Here is a 23,541-nt window from a genome sequence, read left to right as displayed (position 1 = left end):
TTCACAAGCAACGGCTATTTGGCAAGCACAAGGAAAATGACCGTTAGTACTAGAATTCCAAGAACCATGTCGTTTTTAATTCATCAAAACCCAAAACGACATCCTCCCTTCCCCTTTTCGAAACATATGTAGCTCCTCTCTGCCCTACTATAATTTAAAATGCATGATATTAAATTATTTTTAAATTTGTTGAATTATTATAAAATAGTCATCGTAACATTTTTGTCATAAAGTTTTATAAATCTAATGATCATTTCATAATAATTTGAAGACATTTAATGATGAAATTTTAAAATGATCTTTGTGATTTTAAAAGTTTAATGATGAAATATTATGTGAGCATAGTTTAAAGACATTTAGTGTACTTTGCCGAATTAAGTAGAGTATACTAGAAGTTATTGAACTATGTCAAAATGATCTTTTTGATTAGTACACTTTTAAATATTACAAATGATATTTAAATTTATCAAACTATTATAAAATAATCCTGCAATAATAATTCATAATAGTTTTTTTATAAGATTAAAGATCATTTTTTAATAATTTGATAAGTTTAATGATTATTTTATAATAGTTTGGTAAAGTTTAATTATCATTTTGTAATCATTTGAAAAATTCAATGACCATTTTGTAACATTTTATAGTTTACTTATAAAAAGATCATTTTAACATAGTGAAGTGACCTCTACTGCACTTTACTCTTAAAAATTTGACCGTTGCAGATCTTCCATTTCAAGCTTTATCAAAGCCAAGGGAATGGCATGAAAAATCAGCTCCTCCTTTGGGGGGAAAAAAACCCTAGAGGAGCCTTTGTTTTTCCTGCTACGAATCTTCCATTTTTAATCTCCATTTTCAAAAACTAAGAGAAACCCATTTTTAACAGGCTCTCAAGCTAAGCAAAGATTAAAATAACTCGAAAAATGGATACTCCACCGAGAAGAAAAAGTGGCCTGAACCTCCCTGCCGGGATGAACGAAACTTCACTACGGCTGGAAACTTCAGCGGCCTCTGCTTCTTCTCCTTCTTCTTCCTTTCGTTCGATCTCGATATCTTCGCCGCGGATGATATCGAGTTTGACTTCACCGTCGTCCTCGTCGAAATCGTCGATATGTAGCGATAGGTTTATTCCGTGTAGATCTTCTTCGAGGCTGCACCTCTTTGGGTTAATGGATAAGGAGTCGCCTGCTAAAGAAGGAGGGAATGAAGCTTATTCCAGGATTTTGAAATCTGAACTTTTTGGTCCTGATTTTGGTTCCTTTTCTCCTGCAGGTCAAGGTTCGCCGACTACTCCGAATAGGAACTTGTTGCGGTTCAAGACCGAGAATTCAGCGCCGAGCTCTCCGTATTCTCCTTCGCTTTTGGGGCAAGATATTGGCTTCGCCAGCGAAGCCTCTACTCCACCCAAACTCCCTAGGAAAGTCCCCAAGACACCTCATAAGGTAATTTAATTTAATCCGACTCAAATTCGACTCGAATTTGATAATATTACTGAAAATGTTTCGTGAATTGCAGGTCTTGGATGCCCCTTCGCTTCAAGATGACTTCTATTTGAACCTTGTCGATTGGTCATCTCAGAACGTACTTGCAGTTGGGTTGGGGACTTGTGTTTATCTGTGGACTGCATCAAATAGCAGAGTAACCAAATTGTGTGATTTGGGACCAAATGACAGTGCGTGTGCTGTTCAATGGACCCGGGAAGGTTCATACATATCGATTGGTACGAATCTCGGACAAGTTCAGGATACGTAAACCGATCGATTTCCATATAGAATTCGCCATAGGGGTGGGGTTTAAGCATTTTGGTTTCATGTTTAGGTTTGGGATGGAACACAGTGCAAGAGGATCCGGACGATGGGCGGACATCAAACGCGAACCGGTGTCTTGGCTTGGAATTCACGGATACTATCGTCCGGAAGCAGGGATCGCAACATTCTTCAGCATGATCTTCGAGTTTCGAGCGATTACGTTAACAAGCTAATCGGAGACAAATCCGAGGTCTGTGGATTGAAATGGTCACATGACGACCGTGAACTTGCATCCGGTGGGAATGACAATCAGCTCTTGGTCTGGAACCAGTATTCACAGCAGCCGGTTCTTAAATTAACTGAACACAAGGCCGCCGTCAAAGCCATTGCTTGGTCACCCCATCAAAGCAATCTTCTCGCATCCGGGGGCGGAACTGCGGATCGATGTATCCGGTTCTGGAACACGACCAATGGTCATCAATTGAACAACATAGACACAGGGAGCCAAGTATGCAATCTATCATGGAGCAAGAATGTCAATGAATTGGTTAGCACACATGGATATTCTCAAAATCAAGTCATGGTGTGGAAGTATCCATCGATGGTAAAGGTCGCGACACTAACCGGACATAGTTTTCGAGTCCTCTACCTCGCCATGTCGCCCGACGGACAGGTAACGAGTCCTCTGCTCTCGTAGATAGAAAGGATTCATCGAGTAAAAATCTAATTAACTGTGTTCGTGTTTGCAGACCATAGTGACTGGAGCAGGAGACGAGACTCTGAGGTTTTGGAATGTGTTCCCTTCTGTGAAATCACAAGTAAGCATCACTAAAATACAACAATTCTTGATTTTTTTTTGCTTTGTTCTTAAGCTTCCATTATTAACAATATTTCACTTATTTTTGTCCTTTTTTCAGACACCAGTTAAAGATACTGGACTCATGTCTTTAGGACGAACCTACATAAGATGAGAGACTTGAATTTCTTTTGTTTCTTCTGTAAATGACACTTTTGTACAACCAACCAAAGGGGACTCTTTGTTTTGCTTTTAGCCTTATATCACAAATAGGTACTTAAAATACATCATATTTTTTATGCAAGTATTAAAATAAGTATACAAATTTTTTTATCAAAATAAGTACTTAAAGTACTTATTGGTCAAAATAGATATTTATAGTATTATTTTTTTATCTTAGTTCTAAAAAATTGGCACATGACATTAATTAAAGAATACTTTAAATACTTAGATAAAAAAATTTGAATACTAAATACCTATTTTGATAAAAAAAAATAATCTCTCAAGTATTTGCTTCGATCGAATATGCTTTAAATATTTAGATGAAAGAATAATATACTTTAAATATTTATTTATAACATAAACCTTATTTTCATTCTATGGTATTTGTAAGTGAAATTGTGAAAAGAAAAGGAAAAGTACAAAATACTACCTAGTGATGAATTTTTTCCCAATATTTTGCAAAAGGGTCCTTTTTTTTTGGGTATATCAACTATCAAGCCCTTAAACCCCCCACCCCCACAAAAAAATAAAATATACATCGCATTACATAATTATTTATCAGATTTGACTAAAAAGAAATAGATAATTTTTGAATCAATTGATAGACATATCAATGGAGTGTGCCTACTGGGTTAACTTGCAAATAATTATAATGATATTACGCTTAATACTAACATTAAAAATTAGTATAAACTTTTAAAAAATAATAGAAAATGTCTAAAATTATAATTTTAACCTTTCTTTCCCTGTAAAAGAAAACATCAATACCAATCGATAGTCGATTATAACCACTTTATTACTATGAACATAGCTAATCGTAAACTACGAATCATAATCCCGACTTATCACTCGCTATATAAAGTTATAAACTTTAAATTTTTTTTAAAAAAAGTTATAAACATTAAACTAACCGACATCACTAAAACATGTTCCTTAAGATTAGTTAATACACTATGTATTAAGAATAAATTTGTATTAACTAAAATAAAGATTATTACTGGATGATAAGTCTTTACATTTAAAATAATTACATTTAACCATATTTTTTTCATATTATATATTTTAATGTTTTAATACTAATAATAAGTAATAATATTAATTCAATTAATATTCTATTGTTATAATTAATTAATATTTTTTTATTAATTTGGGTTAATTACAAAGTAATATATGTTCTAAGATAATTCTCTACCACTTGACATCGAACGCTTACACCCTCGATATTTATGGTGCTTGAACCCGATACCTTAAGAAATAATAACAATTCATTTAACATTAAGGATGCTTGGTTCGTACAATTAATTAATATTTAAACAAAAAATTGAAATGATATGTTATATATACATAAAAAAATAAACTTTAAGGTTGCGTAGATAATTGTGCCTACGTCAAAATTTTATAGTGGGTGATTAATGATTATAAAATAACATATATTAATAATTATTTTATTATTATTAATGTATATATTTGGTAGAGTAGAGGTTTGAATTCAAACTTTTAAGAGAGAATAACATATATACTCTACAAATGTAACTTTTTAAATTTAATATTTTAAGAGAAATCAACACTCCTTTTAATTATTGAGATCACTTAATAAATTTATAAAATCTTTAATTTAATATAATATAAAGTGTGTAAATTGTACATACATATTTGCCCAAATTAGTCACATGGTATAACGTGTACGGAAGTGTCGCCTACCTCAAAACGACAACGTGATGAACCAAATTTTACTATAATTTAGATGAAAGCGTATTCTTTTCTTATATTATATGATATCATATCAATCATTGAGTCTTGGATTCGACATATTCATATGCTGGTTGCGCACATATAACATATTCACATCACTATTTCCTCTAAAATATTTAATGATTAATAACTTGTTCGTAATAATATCTTAAATGGTTGACTAGATTATAACATTTAAGAGAATATATATATATATATATATATTTATAATCAAACTAATAATTAAATAATTTAATATTTTTTATTCATATTTATTTTGAATTGTGTCCTATTTATTTCAATTATCAATTTCCCCCGTCCCAATTAAGAATTCCTAAAAAATTCAAAATGAAAAAATCACAATAATTTTCTAAGTTCAACGATAAGAGTTAAAGATCTATAACCCAAATGAATTCTGGGAGGAAATTTACTGTAGAAATCTGGTTAGAAACAATTTATTTTCGTCGAATTTCATTTACAGAAAACGTCAATGGCTTCAATGGTTTTGGAAGCTGGGAAATGAATCAAAGTGAGTAGTAGTAGTGAGGAAAATATTACAACAACTTCGATCGAATTTGTACATGTTTTCTTTCCTTCTCCCTGTTATTGGTCGATGTTTCTACCTTCTTTTTACATCGAATTGGTCCGAGCCGTTGTCGCGACTCCGTTTCCGTCCGATTCCCCATCTGTGATCCTCAAAGCCCCGGGTTGATGCTTTCCCTGTTGTTTAGCTTGATGCTGAGACCAGTATGCATGAGCAGCCAAGACCCTGTCCAAGAGTTCCTGCGGTACAGGCTCCCCTCGTCGTTGCTGTGGGGAAATTTTCGCCGTGTGAACCAACGTTTTCCATTTATCCTGTGCAGGTGATAACGACACGTTATTAGCAACATTCGGTATGATCAAATACCTACAAGATACCCACTGTGCAAAATAAGTAAAAAGAATTCCACATTAGTTTGATGACCGGCATTATTATCGTTCAACTACTTTACCTTCAAATCCACGTATGTTCGGTGATCGGCATTCTCAAAAGCTCGCATTTTAATATCGCGCCACCTGCAGAGAGCCCAAAGAGTTTATTTTTAGATACACATCTTTATAAACTGGCTGCATCGCCTTCAATGAGCAAACACATGGAAAGGAGTATGTGAATATAACAGTAACACACCTTCCCGTACCCAGCACCTCGACTGCCTGTACCAATGCTTCTACTTCAAAGACTGAAAACGGCCTCCTAGTACGACGCTGTGTAAGCTCAGTTTTTCGAACTTTTGGGCTGGCAGGGATGACGGCTAGTGCCTCTACATTCAGTGCTGAAACAGGAACTATAGCTCTCGATTCCGACAGACTTTGATCAGGTAGCTTGTCAGTTTGGGAGGTAACTGGTTCGTGTTTAGTATCCACAGAATGTGCCGAATTGGTCAGTAAAAGTGGGTCGGATGTGACATCGGGAATCTCTGTATCTACAACTGGAGTGGTCGGAAAGCTGGAAATCAAGCATCTGTTAATCAAACTATCGATGGTATAGGTAATGTATATAAATGAAATAAAGTGATTTAAACCGAAAAAGAATCACAACACCCTATCTCAAAAAATAAAAAAATCACCTTGTTAACTGTTGAGGGGCTATATCACATGATATCGGAAGGGGAGGTTCTTCCGAGCACACAGATGGAGGAGCTTTTGCAGGACCGGGCTCCAAAGTGAAACCAAGAGAATCCAAATTATCTTCACAGGCAATACAAGTCTGTGACAGAGTACGGTTGTCATCTCGCACCTTCTTCCCTTGAAGAAGTACCCCGACACGGATTCCACCTCCAAGTATGGCAGTCGCTGCCTCCATAACAGTTCTCTACTCGTATTTAAGTAACATACGAGGTAAAAAGTGTTATAAACTATGCGATAATTAAATAAAACTATTTTCGTCAATGAAAAACAACAACAAAGCATTTGTATACCTTTAGTGAACCCACGGTCGCACTTTCTGGAACCTCGATATAAAGTTCCGGGATTCTAAAAGACTTGATGCTGAATTTCACTGTACAAGAACAACCCTCGAATAAGACATTACCCAAAACTATAATAAAAACGTCCACAATTAACACAAGTCTGTCAAAATCTATTCGTACCGTGAGTCTCTTTGGATTGGTGGGATGCTTTGTTACCTGTAAGCAAGGGGGGTATCCCGCATACTACGGAACAGAATAAAGTAGTTTAGTAAGACTAATTAAAATTCCAATCTCAAAACCCGTAAAATGTAAAAATACTAATAAGGTAATCGAAGAAGGGAAGCACCTGCATGCGACATTGAGGCAGCACTACCCTTGTTTCCATCCACAACCTTCTCGGGTGAATTACAAACACTTTCACTACTGATCCCACCATCAGAAGTTACTATCGAGCTACGGTCAAAGAACTTCCTCCTTTTGTAGTGTGTATCGTTATGATATCTGTCGTAATTATAGTAGGTCTTCCGCTTACGGTATAGAGGCCTCATTCCACCATCTAGAAATATATGAAACACAAAATCAGTAAAGAATATTTATGAAGTTCAAGTAAGATGTAAACCATGCTATGACCACTACTCACCAGATTTAGAATGTTCAAAATCCTTTAACTTTGGAGCTACTTTCCAGTATTTGGATGTCAGCAATTTCCTTATCCTTCGGTCTCCAATACGTGTTGGAGGCCTAGAAGTCTTAAACCTATAGCTATGTCTATTAAATCTAGAAAAGTTTTCGTCATCATCTCTACTACCTAACTTAATACCATTCCTATGTCTTGAAAAAGAAGCATTAGGAATGGGGTCCCCGCGGGACGGCAATTTGGCATCACATTTAGAATTAACAGGAGCAGGAAATTTCATAGGCGATTCAACTGGATCTTTCGAGGGGCACGTATTAGCGATACTCGACTTCCCGATGTCCAAACCCTTAGCATCTTGCTCTTGCTTAAACCCATTCTCACTTGTATCATCACATAAATCCCCGAGACAAGGGGAGCATAGATCCCTGTCACCACGATAATTCCTGTATGCTGCATTGCCTTTACGAATTATAGACTTCAAATCACCACTTATTTGCTCCGAGCAAGCAGACTGTGTCTTGATCGGGGCGCGATCCAAAAATGCATCATCTCCAGCAGGTTTAAATCCCTTCACATTGTCATTGTTTTCGGTAGTCGACTCAGAGGCAGCAGCACTCACTGCTTCACGGCTTCCTTGCTCAACGCATTTGAGTTTCAACGGTTTATCATCATATGAATGAATTTCCTGTTTGACGACATCTTTACCTATAGAAACATGATCATGTCCTTCCGATGCATTGCTAGAAGCCGAACTCTCGCTCTCCAGCAACAACTTCCTAGCTAAAGACGCTAACAATTCAAATGCACAAATCTGACTGTCCTCAACTGCCTGCTTACTCCGAAACCTCTGAAACCAGCAACATCGTTTTATTCATCAAGTTAGATCAAAATTCAACAGGATCAAAACCACCAGAAGATGATCTGACAAGCTTAGAAGATAAATGACCAAAAAAAGAATGAAACATACCCGATTTGATCGAGGGGCCCGGGGCACGTTCGGGACATTGAAGGTATTAAATCCATAATCTAACCTCTTCTTAAACACCATATCTCAGACTAACAGGCATGTATAGTTACAAATTCACTGCATATAAACAAATCTAACAATACTTCAGTATAATTTCAAAGTTAAACCAAAAAAAACCTTACAATTAAAAAATAACACAAAGAAATTTTCTTTTTCTATGGAGATCCGACATTGAGATCCATAAACAAGAAAACCCAAAATTTAAAAATTAAAATTCCAGAATTTAAACAAAAAAGAGAAAGAAACAGGGAAATGAACCAATCAAATTACAGACCAAAACCCAGAATTCTGCATCAATGGAAGAAGAATATAGTAGCGTAACTTTGATAAAAAAAATTATAAATTTCCACAGTGAAATTTTAAATTGATCGGAAATCTCATACTCAAACAAGAATTTAAACAATTAAACAAAAAAAGGGGTCGAATTTATTCTGTTTGTTTTCCTTTCCTTAAATAAGAAATATAAACTAAAATTATAATCTCATAAACTTCAAAATTCACCAATTTTTTTTTACATTTTCCATTTCTAATCTCCGAACCAAAAAGGAAAATAATACAGATCAGATCTCAATCCAAATCTGGGATCGAAATCGAAATCCACTAGTTTAAAAGTCATCACGCCTCATAATTTAGCATAATTGAACAAAAAATGCATAAAATATGAAGAAACCCAACAATTCAAAGAGCAGAAACAACCGAAAATTTACGATACACTAAGCTTATAACTCACCTTTTGAACTGAAACGATCTTCAGTTTCTTGAAAACCCAATATACAAATGTACAGCAAACAATTAGCAAATGAAAATTTTCCTGAGAAAATTCCTGGAGAAACAAAGATCTTAGAAACCAAACAAACACAAATGATATTCAATCGAAATTCACTGAAAAAAGAAGAACAAATTTCCTTTTTTGTCAAACTTTTTTTGTGATTTATGAATTGAAGAACAAAAATTTATACAAAAACCTTTAAAGCAAAATAACTGTATATAATTTTAATAGAAGAGAGAAATGGTGAAAACTTAAACCCCAAAATAATATGATATTAACTTTATGAATATTGACCATAAAACCGGATCAGCCAGTGGATTCGAGGGGTTTACCGGTAATAGGCTGTAATTAAAACCCCCAGCCCCCTCTTTCTCGCTGTGAGCGGTTCTTAACCCCTTCTTTCCAAAAACCAGATAAGTGACGCCACGTGGAAGCACGTTGTGCGTCTGAGATTTATTTATTTTTATTATTTATCGGAATACGGAATTTTTAAAAACAATTAAGATAAATTACATAAAAGGTATACTATAGCATGTTGTTTTTATTGAACCTTTTAATTATTAAAATTTATAAAATAATATTCTATTATAGAATGATGTGGGTAATTACACTTTTGTGTTTGTGAACTCGTTTTCTCATTAGTTTTTCTAATTTTATGATTTTTTTATTAAATTGAGATGATTACAATGTAGTATATGTTTTAAAGATTCTCAATTAATAAACACTCAACATCTCTATTGATACCAATGCTCAGGTACACTCATTCTTTTAACTATTTAGATAATTTGATTCGTGACTTTAATTTTATGAATTTAATAAACATTTGTCTCCATTTATTTATTTGTCACCCAACTTAGGGGGGAAGATAGTTACTAGTTAGCTTTTACCAATAGTACCAATATATTGCTTTGTGTGTATTTTACTTATGAAACTAAGTTAAATTTTATTTTTTTATGATCAATATTTTTATTATAGTTCAATTATCATTGATCACTATTTATAGCGTAAATAATACTAAAACATATATTTTTTTTTTAATTTTTTTCATTTCTAATGTGATTTCTTTAAAATATTTTTAAAATTAATAAAACTCAAATCAAATTTAAAATTTATCTCAGTTTAATTTGCAATTACCGCATCTTATCATTATGAACTTAAGATATATTATTTCTCTTATCTTTCTCAAATTCTTCCTTGTTTAGATTTGAAAAAAAAAATACTTCAATATCAATGAATCAAGTAAAATTTATAAATTTAGATTGAACAGGGAAGTCTCTAGGATTTTCTTTTGTTTAAGTTTACTTCGAAAATTTGAGTGGTGTTGAACAGATAAGGATCGAATGATAAATATATTTCAAAAATATAATGGAAAATCAAAAAATTTAAAAGTTTGATAATTAGAAAAGAGATAAAATAAAAGTCAAGTAATTAAATATATAGTTTATCCTAACTATAATAGTAAAAGAAAAATAAACATTTTTTTTAATTTAGTCCATTAAAGATGACAGTTTTCTTCTGCAATTTGTTTTTGTGTGGTCTCAAAAATCCCGAAAAATAAAATAAAATTCTTGAAGTTATCGAAAACGAGTGGCCCCAAAAAGATAACTAAGGAGTTAACATATTAAAAAAGTGTCCTTGATTCTAGAAATAGCCAGATTGCCAAGTGTAAATCAGAGACTAAAGTAATTACACATATCGACACGTGTTGTTGAATTGTGGGGTCAATTGTCAGTTGAGAGGATTGGGTTATTTACGAAAAGACGTTATATTTTTGTACAGGACAAATTTAAAAAATATTTTTAAAGATAAACTTATTGATGGGCATAGACTCGAATTTGATCGGATAAGTTTTTTTAGAAAAAATTTTAGGTTTGAGTTGGGTCGGTTCAGGTTTTTTTAAGATGATGTTTGGATCAGATTAGATTCTAATTTAGAGTGAAAAAAACACGACTCAACTCGACCAAAAATATATAATTTTACTTTATATATTTAGGAATAATTATAATAATACCATTTTATATATTATTTTTCAATTAAATCGTTGTTTTTATTGAATAAAAATAATATTTTTATTATTTCGGATCAGGTCGGATCAACTTTGAATTTTATATCAAAAAGTCAAGTCGAATTTCAGGTCGGATGGAGCGTATATATTTTTTGAGTCGAGTTAAGTTGGCCGAAATCCGTCCTATGTTCATCCCTAAATAAACTTGTATATATAGTTATATGAATTTTTTAATTAGATATATATAAATAAAATTTTAAAATTAGTACAACTAATAAAATAATTTATTAATTAAAAGAATTTCAGATTTATATATATATATATATATATATATATATATATATATATATATAATCCTGACTTAAACTTACATTTGTCACTATATTTGTGTCACATAAAATGAATATACATACTATTAAAAATATTTTTTTAAAAACGTATTTCATATGATGCATCTTCGTCATTTTACATATACACGACAAATATGTCAAAGATAAACAAAATTCAATAACCTTTAAGGTCTTGTTCACCTATACACAACAAATATACGTTAGTCCTAGATGTTACAAAAGAGTTCTAAGTAATATGAATTTAATATTTAAATTCAAATATCTCATAAATAATTTAAATATACTTAAAAAATATAATTTAAATTTTCGTATGAATATTTTAAATTTCAGCTTAGATAATAATAATTAAATTCAAACATTTTTAAATTTAACCGATTTTTCATAAATTGTTTTCAGATATTATAGGAAATAATATTTACTTTAAATTTTGATTTATTTACCCAATATTCTTTTTTAGTTTACAAAATTTCGAATGATTAAGTCTGTATAGATTAGTCCAAATCTATTCGCAATGTCAACATCAATAAAGTTGGTGAGTATATGATAGTTTCCATTTAAATAATTACATTAAAGTAGGAACAAAGATCAATTACAATATTATCGGATTGCTAATATCTCACTTTATTTGGGTTAAAACGAGGCTTTCACTAAACGAAATAGTTCGATTTGGGAGAATATTATGTTTTATGTTAGAGTCTTGTCCTATATAATGGGCAGGTTACGTGTTTAATATTTAAATTATTAATTTTAATTCGTTTTAGTAAATAAATTTTTATTTTTAAAAAAAAAATTATATTTAACGTTTAGTTTTTGTTTCATTTTAGTACCCGTCATTAAAAACTTAACACATTTAATACCTAAACTATTGGTTTTAATATGTTTTAATACCTAAACTTTCATTTTTTTTAAATTTAAGTATAATTTAAGTACTAAACATGTTTTGGTACCTAAACTTACACTTTTTTCAACACTTAAATTTTGGTTCGATTTAATACTTAAACTGTTTTATACCACAATTTGAGATGCTCCGCATCCATCTCATATCCTCTTCTATTAGGTTCTAAAATTATTTCTTAACTAAACGGATCATATCACAAAATTTTCAAACAGAACCAAAAAGAATTCAAATCACGAACTGTACATATTTAAATCACATTAAGTTATTTAGTATTTCTTTAGGTTTGAATTACAAATCTTGCAACCCTTTCTCTATTTTCAAGTTGTCACTTCCTTTATAATCAAAGAAATTATACGTATTTTTTTTAAAAAAAAGTAAAATATAATCTAAATCATCAACATTCTTAAATTTGAGATTTCGTAAATAGACAACATATTATCAAAATAGTTATATGTTTAAAATTTAATTCGATTAAACGCTTGATATAATCACGATTATGTAATTATGTAAATTACATAATTTTTTAAGTGAAGAAGAAAAGAAAAGGGTAAGGAATTCTGGATCTAAAAAAATATAGAAACCAAGGGGGAAGGGAGCAATAAGTAAGCAACAAGATTTAGGGTAAAAATGGTTGAACTTGCACATGCCAATGCCATTGTACTTAAAATATTTATAATTAATCTGAACATGGATGAAAAATGCTACTTAAAATGTTCGTTTAATTATTTTTAAATTTAAAAAAAAATCCCAATTCAAATTCTTGGAATTCATTTTTTGGGAGTTGGAACTCATTAGGTTCTTAACTTTAGATTCAACTCTCGAAAATTAGGTGCTTGATCTAAAAGAAAATAAAAAAATATATTAAATTTTGTTCTTAGTTAATGTATTATATATAAATTTATTTTTTATATTTTAACTTAATTAGTTTTTATATTTTAATTTAATTAGTTTTTATACTCTTTAATGTTAAAATATCATTCTTTAATTTAAATATTATATTGATAATGTGATTAAATCATAAAAATTTAAAATGATATTATTAAAAAATATAAACTAAATATATAACTTACATATAAGACAATAGGAATGGATCGAGGGGTATTGGGGGTCTGGTTGTACGCCCTAGAAATTTTAAATTTTCTTATGTTTTAGATATATATTTTTATTGATTATCTAATTTTACATTCCCAAAAATTTTAATATAGCTTCTTAATTTCGCACCGAACATAACTTTTTACATCCGTTCTTGAACACAATAATTAATAACATGATTTGGTTTAATAAATTTGATAACTAATATTCAGATTAGGGTTAAATTTTTTAAATATTTTCTATATTTATAATATTTATTTAATTATTTATTTATACTTGGGTGCACTAAAATAATAAAATTACAAGAAATAAAAAGAAAAAGTAAGCTGGACAAATACCATTTTTCTCTAACATCGAAAGCAAGTTCATGATCATTTCATATATATATATATATATGATTCCAAAATGGCAAGTTGAAGCTGTACTGGGTAAGTAATTAAGCTTATACCATGAAAATGGCCGAAGCGAATAGTACGCTTTCGCTTACCCTTATGAATCTTCAGTAGCTTGATCAAGTATTCGACGATTTCTTTCATGATGGCTCTCCTTTCCTCCTTCCTGTTCCAAACCTCGGAGACCGGATACCTTCTACTCGCATTATATTTGTTCATTTCCATCAGTGCGGTGCCAACAGCCTCGAACACGGTGTCACCGTATTCGTTCCTCAACTCTTTCAGCTTCTCGTCATCCTCGTCGATTACTTCCTGCATAATGCTGAAAGTCCACCCTTGAATATCAGTGTGGTAGATGTACAAAAGAGTAGAACCACCTGTTAATGCAAGTCTTTTGACATTTCGGGTGATCGATTTGAACATTACCGTGAATGCGTGGCAAAGTGCGTTTACTTCAAGTCTCCCATTACCATTTCTTGAACAAGAGATTGGATTTCCAAGTTCCAAACTTTGATAATGTCGTATGACTTAAAACAGTCAATCTCCACTTAATTGCTTCTTCCACTTAAACCATGAAATCTATAGATTATATCAGACTTTCAAATCAATCTCATCAATTATTAGCCGCTCTTGAACCAATTGACGGAAGATAATATCAGAGTTTGCTTCTTATACTGCACTTCGGTTCTGGTTTATTAACAAAGCACTCTCAGTTGCAAATCAATACCATCAATTAAGAAATCGATTTACCAAATGGAAGCGTACAGCTTTTTTCTCCTTGTTTGCGTTGAAGTTATAATTCTTCTCACAGGCTTCAACTTGCAGGGTCTTAACTCGCTTGGTATAGCAACAGCAACCCCTGTTGTTAGAGGAAATGACACCGATCAACAGGCTTTGCTCCAGTTCAAGGCCAAGATAACGGATGATCAGCTCAAGATTATGGAGTCCTGGAATAGTTCCATTCACTTCTGTCAGTGGCGTGGCGTTACATGATGTCGCAAGCATCAGAGAGTCACCAAGTTGGAACTGAAATTCCTCAAACTCTCGGGATCTTTATCACCTTACATTGGAAACTTGAGCTTTCTTAGGGAGTTGAGTCTAGTGGGAAACAGCTTCTACAACGAGAAATTGGGCGTTTAAGAAGACTGGTAACATTAGACCTTATCAATAACTCCATCAGTGGTGAAATTCCTTCCAATTTATCAGCTTGTTCTCAGCTTACATCGGTTGATATGACAGGCAACCAGTTAACAGGAGAAATGCCTGCTTCGTTGGGTCTCTTATCAAACCTGAAAGTCTTTGGCGTTTACAACAACAGCTTGAGAGGGAGTATCCCACCTTCATTAGGTAACTTGTCATCCCTGGAGAGACTTGGTTTGAGTTTAAACGCCTTAAGTGGGATTATACCAGAAGCTCGACGGCTAACAAACCTTTCATTTTTCTCCGTAGCCCAAATGAAATATTTGGTACTATTCCTCTTGCAATGTTTAATCTCTCCAGTCTTATAACCTTTGATATTGGTGGAAACAAGATTCAAGGTACTCTTCACTCTGACTTAGCAATCATGATGCCAAATGTTGAGTTCTTTTCCATAGGGGGAAACCAAATCTCTGACCAAATCTATGTTTCAATATCCAATGCCTCAAATCTGAATGTAATTGAATTTGATGATAACAAATTCAGTGGAAATGTGCCTTCATTAGAGAAGCTGGATAATCTGAACAGATTTTCCTTGTCCAATAACCATTTGGGACACGAGAGAGAAGGTGAGGTGACTTGAACTTTGTTTGCACTTTAGTCAATAATACCAAACTTGAATTTCTATATATAGCCTTAAATAATTTTGGAGGGGTAATTCCTGAATGCATTAGCAATTATTCTAGCGCCTTTTTATATTTAGAAATAGCAGATAACAAAATATCTGGAAGAATCCCGGATAGAATTGGAAATCTCGTCAATTTGGAGGTGATAGATGCTTCAGGAAATCAACTATCAGGCCCCATTCCTTCTGATGTTTGGAGGCTTCAGAAACTAAAAATCTTTTACGCTGATAGTAATTCTCTTTATGGGACTATTCCCCATTCTATTGGAAATTTAACAATGTTAACCCAACTTGATTTAGAACTTAACAATCTTCATGGCACCATTCCACCAAGTCTAGGTAAGTGCCAAATGTTGCTTTATTTGGGTCTTTCTCATAACAATCTTAGTGGACAAATACCCCTCAAGTACTTGGGATCCCATCCTTGACCCATTTTACTAAACTTATCATCAAATCATTTGATTGGCGAGCTTCCCGTTGAAGTGGAAAAACTAAAAAATCTAGCTGAATTTGATGTTTCTCAAAATAGTTTATCTGGTCTGCTCCCAAACAACCTTGGTAGTTGCGTAAGTCTAGAGAAGTTGTTCTTGGAAGGCAATTTGTTGCAAGGGTCCATTCCATCATCTTTAAGTTCATTGAGAGGATTTGAGGCATTGGATATATATGATAATAATCTTTCGGGTAGGATTCCAGAATTTCTAGTGAACTTTGGGACATTAAAGTATTTAAATCTCTCTTATAATGATTTTGAGGGAGTGTTACCAAGTGAAGGAGTCTTTAAGAATGCAAGTGCTACGTTTGTTGAGGAAAACAATAAGCTTTGTGGAGGCATCCAGAGTTACACTTATCAAGTGTGACTTGAAAAAATCATCAAACACTTCCCGTAAATTGAAAATTGCAATTATTGTTGCGATTTTAGGAGTGCTTTGGTTTTCACTTGTCTCCTTGTCTTGTGGTTTAGAAAGAAGAAAGAGCAAAAGCCAACAACAACATGTGCAGAAAATCCGCTTTTACAGTTATCATACCAAAGCATCCTAAGGGTTAGATGGATTTGCCACACATAATTTAATTGGCTCAGGAAGTTTTGGTTCTGTATATAAAGGAATTCTGGAAGAGAGTGGAACAACTATTGCAGTAAAGGTGCTTAATCTTCTAAATCGTGGAGCATCCAGGAGCTTCTTGGCTGAATGTGAGGCCTTGAAGAACATTCGACATCGAATCTTATCAAGGTATTAACAGTTGTTTCGGGGGTTGATTTCAAAGGTAATGATTTCAAAGCCTTGGTTTATGAGTTCATGGAAAATGGAAGCTTGGAGGATTGGTTGCATCCATCTGTTAGCATAAATGAACATGGTACGATGAGAAACCTGAACTTCTTCCAAAGAGTTAATGTGGCGGTAGATGTTGCTCATGCACCATCATTTTGAAACATTGGTCATTCATTGTGACCTCAAGACAAGCAATGTTCTACTTGATGTTGAGATGGTTGACCATATGAGTGATTTTGGCTCCTTTATAAAGATAGGCTTAACCATCATTCTAATCAATCAAGCTCCCTTGGTGTAAGAGGAACTATTGGTTATTTTCCACCAGGTAAGAAAAGTATTCATTTCTTTTCCAATTATTTAGAGGATTTTCATTATAATTTGATGAGTGTTCAGAATAGTTAATATTTGCTCGTTATTTCTTCGATTTTGTGGAGTTATTGTTGTTGATTTGGTTGTGTTATGCCTATTTTCGTGCAGGTCTTTACTTTCCAGAATTTGTGACAAAACGAGCGAATTCTGTATTTTTTTTTTATTATTTGGTCACGGCTGGAGACATGAGCACGACTCTGGGCACGACGCGGTCTGACGTGGTAGTTTCTAGAAGGTCCAGTCAGCGGCGGTTTCTAGAAGACTTCATCCGCACGCCTTCTGGAAGATTGACGAGTAGAGTTGCATTAGGAGACTAGTTTAAGTTTGAATTTAAATTTAAAAACAATTATCTTTTGTATTATTTAATTATTTTCTTTGCTTATCCTTTAGGCTTTGAGAGGTTATAAATACCCACTTGGGGTAAGCCTAAACTCATCACTCAAATTACATTCTTCTTTTCTCTATAGTTTTATTAAAGTTTTCTCTTTTTACTTTTCAAGTTTTTCCCTTTTTTTCTTTTATTTCAAGTTTTGTTTTCAAAATACTAAGTATGACTTTTTTCATGCTTAGCTAAACTTTTCAAAAGCCGAGAGTTGTCGCGATGATTCAATTCCAACGGGAGAATTGAAACGGTCCCTTAATATCTTCGGAATATCTCTCTCAATCTCTGTGCTTATTTTTCAAAATCAAAACAGTTTTCAAAATCAAAGATTGACTTTGGTCAAGAGGTTGTTGCGATTAAATGTGTGGAAGGAAGATTCGGCTTATAAAAAGCAATTTGACTTCCTGGCAACACACTTGGTGAGATAGTTTCGCCAAGAGGGAATTGAGATCGGAATTGACGGTTATAGAAGCAGCAATCCGAGTCGGACGCTACGAACTTAAACGGTAATTGATCTACGACAATTGATGTCGTTAGAATCAATTATCGAAGTCGGAATCAAAGATTGCCTTGGGTGTTCGGTATACAAGATAGAGTCACGGGGATAGCCCTTGTAGACAAAGTAACCGACGTGAATCCCGAAGAGAAAATCTTATTCGATGATCATAAGGAAATTGAATCAAAGCGAAACTTGAGGCTACTTTTACCGAATTTATTCACAATCTTCATCTTCTTATTTTTACTTTAATTACTTTTATTTATTTAATCGCTTTTATTATTTTAATATATTTTTACCAAAATTTCCCCTAATTTTTACTGTTTCACGCCTGGCATAAATAAATCAGACAACAATTTATAATTTTCTAAGTCCCTGTGGAATCGACCCTTACTTCTCTTTACTACGTATTTCCTTTATTTATTGATTGAGAATAAGGAATTTATTTTGACATCGAAACGACAGTTGTCAAATTGGCGTCGTTGCTGGGGACTTCGCCAAAGTTACTAATTTTTGTTTGTTTCTGATTTATGACCAAGACTAATCCGGGCACATTAGTGGAATACAACCCAGAGATTGAAGCTAAAGCTAGGAGACTCCACGCACAGATACTTCGGGAAAGAAGGAGACAACAAACGAATCCAGAAGAAGAATCAAATTCAGGTAATACAATTCTGATGGCCGAACCTACTATTCGGGAGTTAGCTGCGACACCCACTGAACAAGGACCTATGTGCATTTATTTTCCCCAAGGCGAAACTACATACCAGTTGAAAACCAGCCTTATTCATCTCATCCCTACATTTCGTGGATTGCCAAACGAGGATCCATACAAACATCTCAAGGAATTTCATATGGTCTGCTCCAGCATAACACCACAGGGAGTAACGGAGGACCAAATCAAATTTAGAGCTTTTCCTCGGCTAAGGAATGATTATTTTATATTCCTCCTAATTCTATTACTACATGGACTTAAATGACTCATCTTTTTCTTGACAGGTTTTTCCCTGCGGCAAAAGTAAGTGAACTACGAAGAAGAATACTCGGAATCAAACAGCTTGATGGAGAGTCACTTTATGACTACTGAGAGCGGTTTAAGAAGTTATGTTCTAGTTGCTCGCAACACGGGTTAACCGAACAAACACTCCTTCAATACTTTTACGAAGGAATATCTCCCCTGGAAATGAAGATGATCGATGCAGCCAGCGATAGAGCCTTGGTGAATATGACTTCTACAGAAGCTAGGGACTTAATATCCACTATGGCCGCAAATTCCCAACAATTTCGCACAAACAATGAACCTTCTCGAAGGGTTCATGAGATAAGTTCATCTTCCTTAGAAAATAAAATTGACAAGTTAACTGAAGTCGTAAACTCTCTTGTTGCAGGAAAGACATGACAAAATCGATTATGTGAAATATGTGCATTACCTGATAATCCAACAGACGGTTGTCTACTGATTCAAGACGACACAACAGCTCAAGTCAACGCAGTCGGGAATTTCCCGGGACCTCCCCAAAGAGCTTATAATCCTTACGGAAATACAACAACCCAGGATGGAGGGATCATCCGAACTTCAGTTATGCCCAGAACCCGAGACCGAATCAAGGCTATCAAGCGAGACCTCCACCACCGCAACAACTGCATAAGTCATCATTAGAATCGATTGTCGAGAGGTTAGCACTATCCCAGGAAAAAATCTAGACTTGAACTGAAGCCCACTTCCAAGAGATGGACAATCAGATAAGCCAATTGACTTAAGCCGTGGGGAGGTTAGAGTAACAAAGGAGGCTACCATCACAAACTGAGCCGAATCCAATAGAGAATGTTAGCGTCATCACCCTCCGAAGCGGTACAATTGTTGAACAACCAGACCCAAAGGAGGTATGTTCAAGATCCCAGAAGAAACAAGAAGATTCTAACTCCCATAGGGAAGAAGAAACTGATGATGCATGATCCCAAAAAGAGAATGATAAAGAGCAAATAGACGACCCGATGTCATCCCCCTATGACGTGCCACCGCCTTTTCCATCAAGGTTAGTTAAAAAGGATAAAAATACTGAGGAAAAGGAAATATTAGACATACTTCGGAAGGTGGAAGTTAACATACCTCTCCTCGAGGTTATCCGGAAAGTTCCAAGGTATTGCCAATTTTTTAAAGATCTCTGTACGACTAAAAGGAAGCTTACCGAGGTCGAGAAAGTGGATTTAGACGCGAACGTCTCAGCAGTTTTCCAACGACCGCTTCCACCGAAGTATAAAGACCAAGGTATGTTTTCAATATCTTGTAAAATTGGTGAGGTTAAAATTAAGCGAGCTATGTGCGATCTAGGTGCCCCTATCAATGTAATGCCTCTCTTCGTCTATAATTTAATTTCCACCAAGCCTTTGAAGGAGATGAGAGTTGCACTTCAACTAGCCGACAAATCAATTATTTATCCTGAAGGACTCATAGATAATGTTCTAGTAGAGGTAGAAAATTTAATTTTCCCTGCTGATTTTTATGTGATTGATATGGAAAATGATCGTAGCAACATTGGTTCTGAAATCCTCTTCGGTCGTCCCTTTCTGAGCACGACAAATGCAAAAATTGATGTTCGAAGTGATATTCTTACTATGGAGTTCGACGGTGAGATCTTAAAATTTGATGTTTATAAAGCAATGAGATATCCGGATAACGTTCATAGTATTAATTTTGTTGGCATTTTTGAACTTATTGATGGTAAATCTAACTTGGTTGATGATTTATGCAAGGAGTCGGATGATAACAAAGAAGACATAAGGGAGTTGAAAAATATTTCAATTGTTGATTCAAATTTGATCTTAACTCCTTTAAAAACTAAAGATTTACCTTCCTTTTTGCAAGCACCAAAAATTAAATCGAAATCATCAAGGAGCCATTTGAAGAAATCATTTTTTGGTAAAAAAAAATGTTTTGACAGCCATTCTTCTGGACAAGATTTTAAAATTGGGAAATATCCGAAGAAATCTTTGTGAGAATTTTCAAATTTCTCATAAAGAACTTCTTAGTTGGAAAAAGCAAATGAAGTGGAAGTGTTTGTCACAGAACCTGTAGTCTGAATCAGGTCGTCGAGCTAACGACGTTAAACAAAAGCGCTTCATGGGAGGCAACCCATTGTTTTCAATTTCGTTACATTTTTTATTTTTATCTTCACTTTTTGTTTCATTTTTATTCGATCAAACATGTTTAATTTAATTTCTATTTTTATTTTGCAGGAACCAAATATTTTTTTTTCAAAGTTAAACGACGAAGAATTATGGAAATTTCATTCGAACTATGCCAATTTCGAAACCCACAGAGCAGTGAACAGTCGCACAAAGCAGAAAAAAACCCCCCAGCCCGTGCGTACCGTTTCATTAAACGGCGCACGTTAGCAAAGCCCTTGGAGGAGGGTGGCACACGTTAGCAAAACCCAAATGGATAAAGTCCACGACCGCCCCCACTCCATCGAGACGAACATCACAGAGATCCTCTCCTACCTACGTCCTAGCGCCTCTCATCGCGACCGTGGTCGACATTAAATCCGGGGAGTACTCTGTTCCTTCTCTTGCACTTTAATTTTTTCGTTTTGAGGCAAAACGCTTTAAGTGAGGGGGAGTAGAGTAGAGTGTAGGATTGAATTTCCCTTTGCTTATCTTTATGTTTCGATGCTAGTATGTGTTGATTGGATTTGTCGAAAATTTCATTGAATTTTTTTGTCTTGTTGAATTTTTTTTGGAATGCTATGTTTGTTTGGGAACACATAATTGTTTAGGTTAGGATGTTCTTGATATCGAATAGCATGAATTGTGATAAGTTGGTGTTTTTGTGATATTCCATGACTTTGTTGGTTGAAATGTGATTAGCTCAATGCATGAAACAATTTGGTGAGATTTGAGCCTTTACGAGCATATCATTTTTGCTCTCATTTTGTTTGATTGAGTGTGTCGAATTTGGCATTGGTATTCTAGAACCTGCATGTTAAATACTGTTGAAATTACACATGAACATGATGCTTAAAGATGATTTGGGCACCTTAGGATTAATCATTTTGTTTCCCCACTAAATAGCCTACCCATGCATTTTCCCCTTAGTTAAACACTTTTGAGCCTTTTCTCGTTTCTTTGTTTTCACCATATTTATAAACCCGAACCTTTTTATTTTATCCATCTTTTCTACATTCTTCAGGGCAAGTGAATAATTTTACCATTGTATGCTCCATAAAAAAGGGGTTGAATGTGAGAAAAAAATAGCAGTTCGAACGAAAAAAATGATGTTTGAAAGAAAAAGAAAAAAAAAGATGTGAAATGGAAAACAAAACAAAAACAAAGAGAAAAAAAAATGCATTTTGTTGTTTGATATATGTAGTCTTTTTATCTTGTTGTGCTTAATATTTGTTTTAATGGAGTTGAAATTATTATTTGTTAGTTCCTTGCCTTGAATTTTTTTGCCTTATATTTAGCCTTTTCCCTACCTTTACTTAAGTCCCGTTACAACCAATAAAAGACCCTTTGATTTATGCATCTTGTTCTTATTAGTAGTGGAGATTTGATTTACTTGCAGGCTTATGGTAATACCATGTAAATTCTGACATTGAGCGTTTCTTTACCCCAAACACATTGAGTGATTTGAGTGAATCCCGGTAAGGTGTTGAGTTATGAGCATTTAGATTAATGAATGAATGGATATTACAATTGCACTTGACTTGTTCCAATTGGTGATGTTCAATTGATTGATTTCTTGACTTGAATAGTTATTGTGGTCTCTACATTGTTTCCTTGAATATGAAACTTGACAAAGAACGTTTAATGAAGTTTTTGACTAATTTGGTTAATCATACTTGACGACAAGCATGAGATAAGTGGGGGAATTTGATGAGTGTTCAGAATAGTTAATCTTTGCTCGTTATTTCTTCGATTTTTTGGAGTTATTACTGTTGATTTGGTTGTGTTATGCCTATTTTCGTGCAGGTCCTTACTTTCCAGAATTTGTGATAAAACGGGTGAATTCTGCATTTTTTTATTATTTGGTCACAGCTGGAGACATGGGCACGACTCTGGGCACGACGCGGTCTGACGTGGCAGTTTCTAGAAGGTCCAGTCAGCGGCGATTTCTAGAATACTTCATCTGCACGCCTTCTGGAAGATTGACGAGTAGAGTTGCATTAGGAGACTAGTTTAAGTTTGAATTTAAATTTAAAAACAATTGTCTTTTGTATTATTTAATTATTTTCTTTGCTTACCCTTTAGGTTTTGAGAGGCTATAAATACCCACTTGGGGTAAGCCTAAACTCATCACTCAAATTACATTCTTCTTTTCTCTCTAGTTTTATTAAAGTTTTCTCTTTTTTCTTTTCAAGTTTTTCCCTTTTTTCTTTTATTTTCAAGTTTTGTTTTCAAAATGCTAAGTATGACTTTTGTCATGCTTAGCTAAACTTTTCAAAAGCTGATAGCTGTCGCGATGATTCAATTCTAACGGGAGAATTGAAACGATCCCTTATTATCTTCGGAATATCTCTCTCAATCTCTGCACTTATTTTTCAAAATCAAAACAGTTTTCAAAATCAAAGATTGACTTTAGTAAAGAGGTT

The 23,541-nt window shown here is 33.8% G+C and overlaps 2 protein-coding genes and 1 pseudogene across 2 annotated transcripts; 2 read left to right on the top strand and 1 right to left on the bottom strand.

The window, feature by feature from the left end:
• Positions 1 to 833: 833 nt before the first annotated feature.
• Positions 834 to 2,803, top strand: LOC120213310 (protein FIZZY-RELATED 3-like). The gene is made up of 5 exons (XM_039211482.1): positions 834 to 1,439; positions 1,513 to 1,738; positions 1,814 to 2,418; positions 2,495 to 2,563; positions 2,663 to 2,803. The coding sequence occupies exons 1-5, from the start codon at positions 921 to 923 to the stop codon at positions 2,714 to 2,716; spliced, it is 1,473 nt and encodes a 490-aa protein (XP_039067413.1). The 5' UTR covers positions 834 to 920; the 3' UTR covers positions 2,717 to 2,803.
• A 2,211-nt stretch (positions 2,804 to 5,014) lies between these two features.
• LOC120213309 (telomere repeat-binding protein 4-like) lies at positions 5,015 to 9,040 on the bottom strand. The gene is made up of 10 exons (XM_039211481.1): positions 8,838 to 9,040; positions 8,048 to 8,164; positions 7,084 to 7,927; positions 6,790 to 6,999; positions 6,624 to 6,686; positions 6,453 to 6,532; positions 6,102 to 6,346; positions 5,663 to 5,980; positions 5,487 to 5,550; positions 5,015 to 5,349 (listed from the first exon to the last, which is right to left on the bottom strand). The coding sequence occupies exons 2-10, from the start codon at positions 8,126 to 8,128 to the stop codon at positions 5,125 to 5,127; spliced, it is 2,130 nt and encodes a 709-aa protein (XP_039067412.1). The 5' UTR covers positions 8,129 to 8,164; positions 8,838 to 9,040; the 3' UTR covers positions 5,015 to 5,124.
• Positions 9,041 to 14,366: 5,326 nt separating this feature from the next.
• LOC120213437 lies at positions 14,367 to 17,001 on the top strand (annotated as a pseudogene).
• The last annotated feature ends 6,540 nt before the right edge of the window (positions 17,002 to 23,541 follow it).

Source organism: Hibiscus syriacus, unplaced genomic scaffold (genome assembly GCF_006381635.1).
Source record: "Hibiscus syriacus cultivar Baekdansim isolate YM2019G1 unplaced genomic scaffold, ASM638163v2 tig00110020_pilon, whole genome shotgun sequence".
NCBI lineage: Eukaryota > Viridiplantae > Streptophyta > Magnoliopsida > Malvales > Malvaceae > Hibiscus > Hibiscus syriacus.
This window is presented reverse-complemented; position numbering and strand designations above follow the sequence as displayed.

Excerpts from the sequence above, each read along its gene's own strand:
- LOC120213310 (XM_039211482.1), top strand. The coding sequence starts at position 921 with ATGGATACTCCACCGAGAAGAAAAAGTGGCCTGAACCTCCCTGCCGGG. Across the intron at positions 2,419-2,494 it reads CCATGTCGCCCGACGGACAG|ACCATAGTGACTGGAGCAGG; the intron begins GTAACGAGTCCT and ends TCGTGTTTGCAG. Across the intron at positions 2,564-2,662 it reads TCCCTTCTGTGAAATCACAA|ACACCAGTTAAAGATACTGG; the intron begins GTAAGCATCACT and ends TCCTTTTTTCAG.
- LOC120213309 (XM_039211481.1), bottom strand. The coding sequence starts at position 8,128 with ATGGTGTTTAAGAAGAGGTTAGATTATGGATTTAATACCTTCAATGTC. Across the intron at positions 6,347-6,452 it reads CGACCGTGGGTTCACTAAAG|AGAACTGTTATGGAGGCAGC; the intron begins GTATACAAATGC and ends AAATACGAGTAG. Across the intron at positions 5,981-6,101 it reads GCCCCTCAACAGTTAACAAG|CTTTCCGACCACTCCAGTTG; the intron begins GTGATTTTTTTA and ends CTTGATTTCCAG.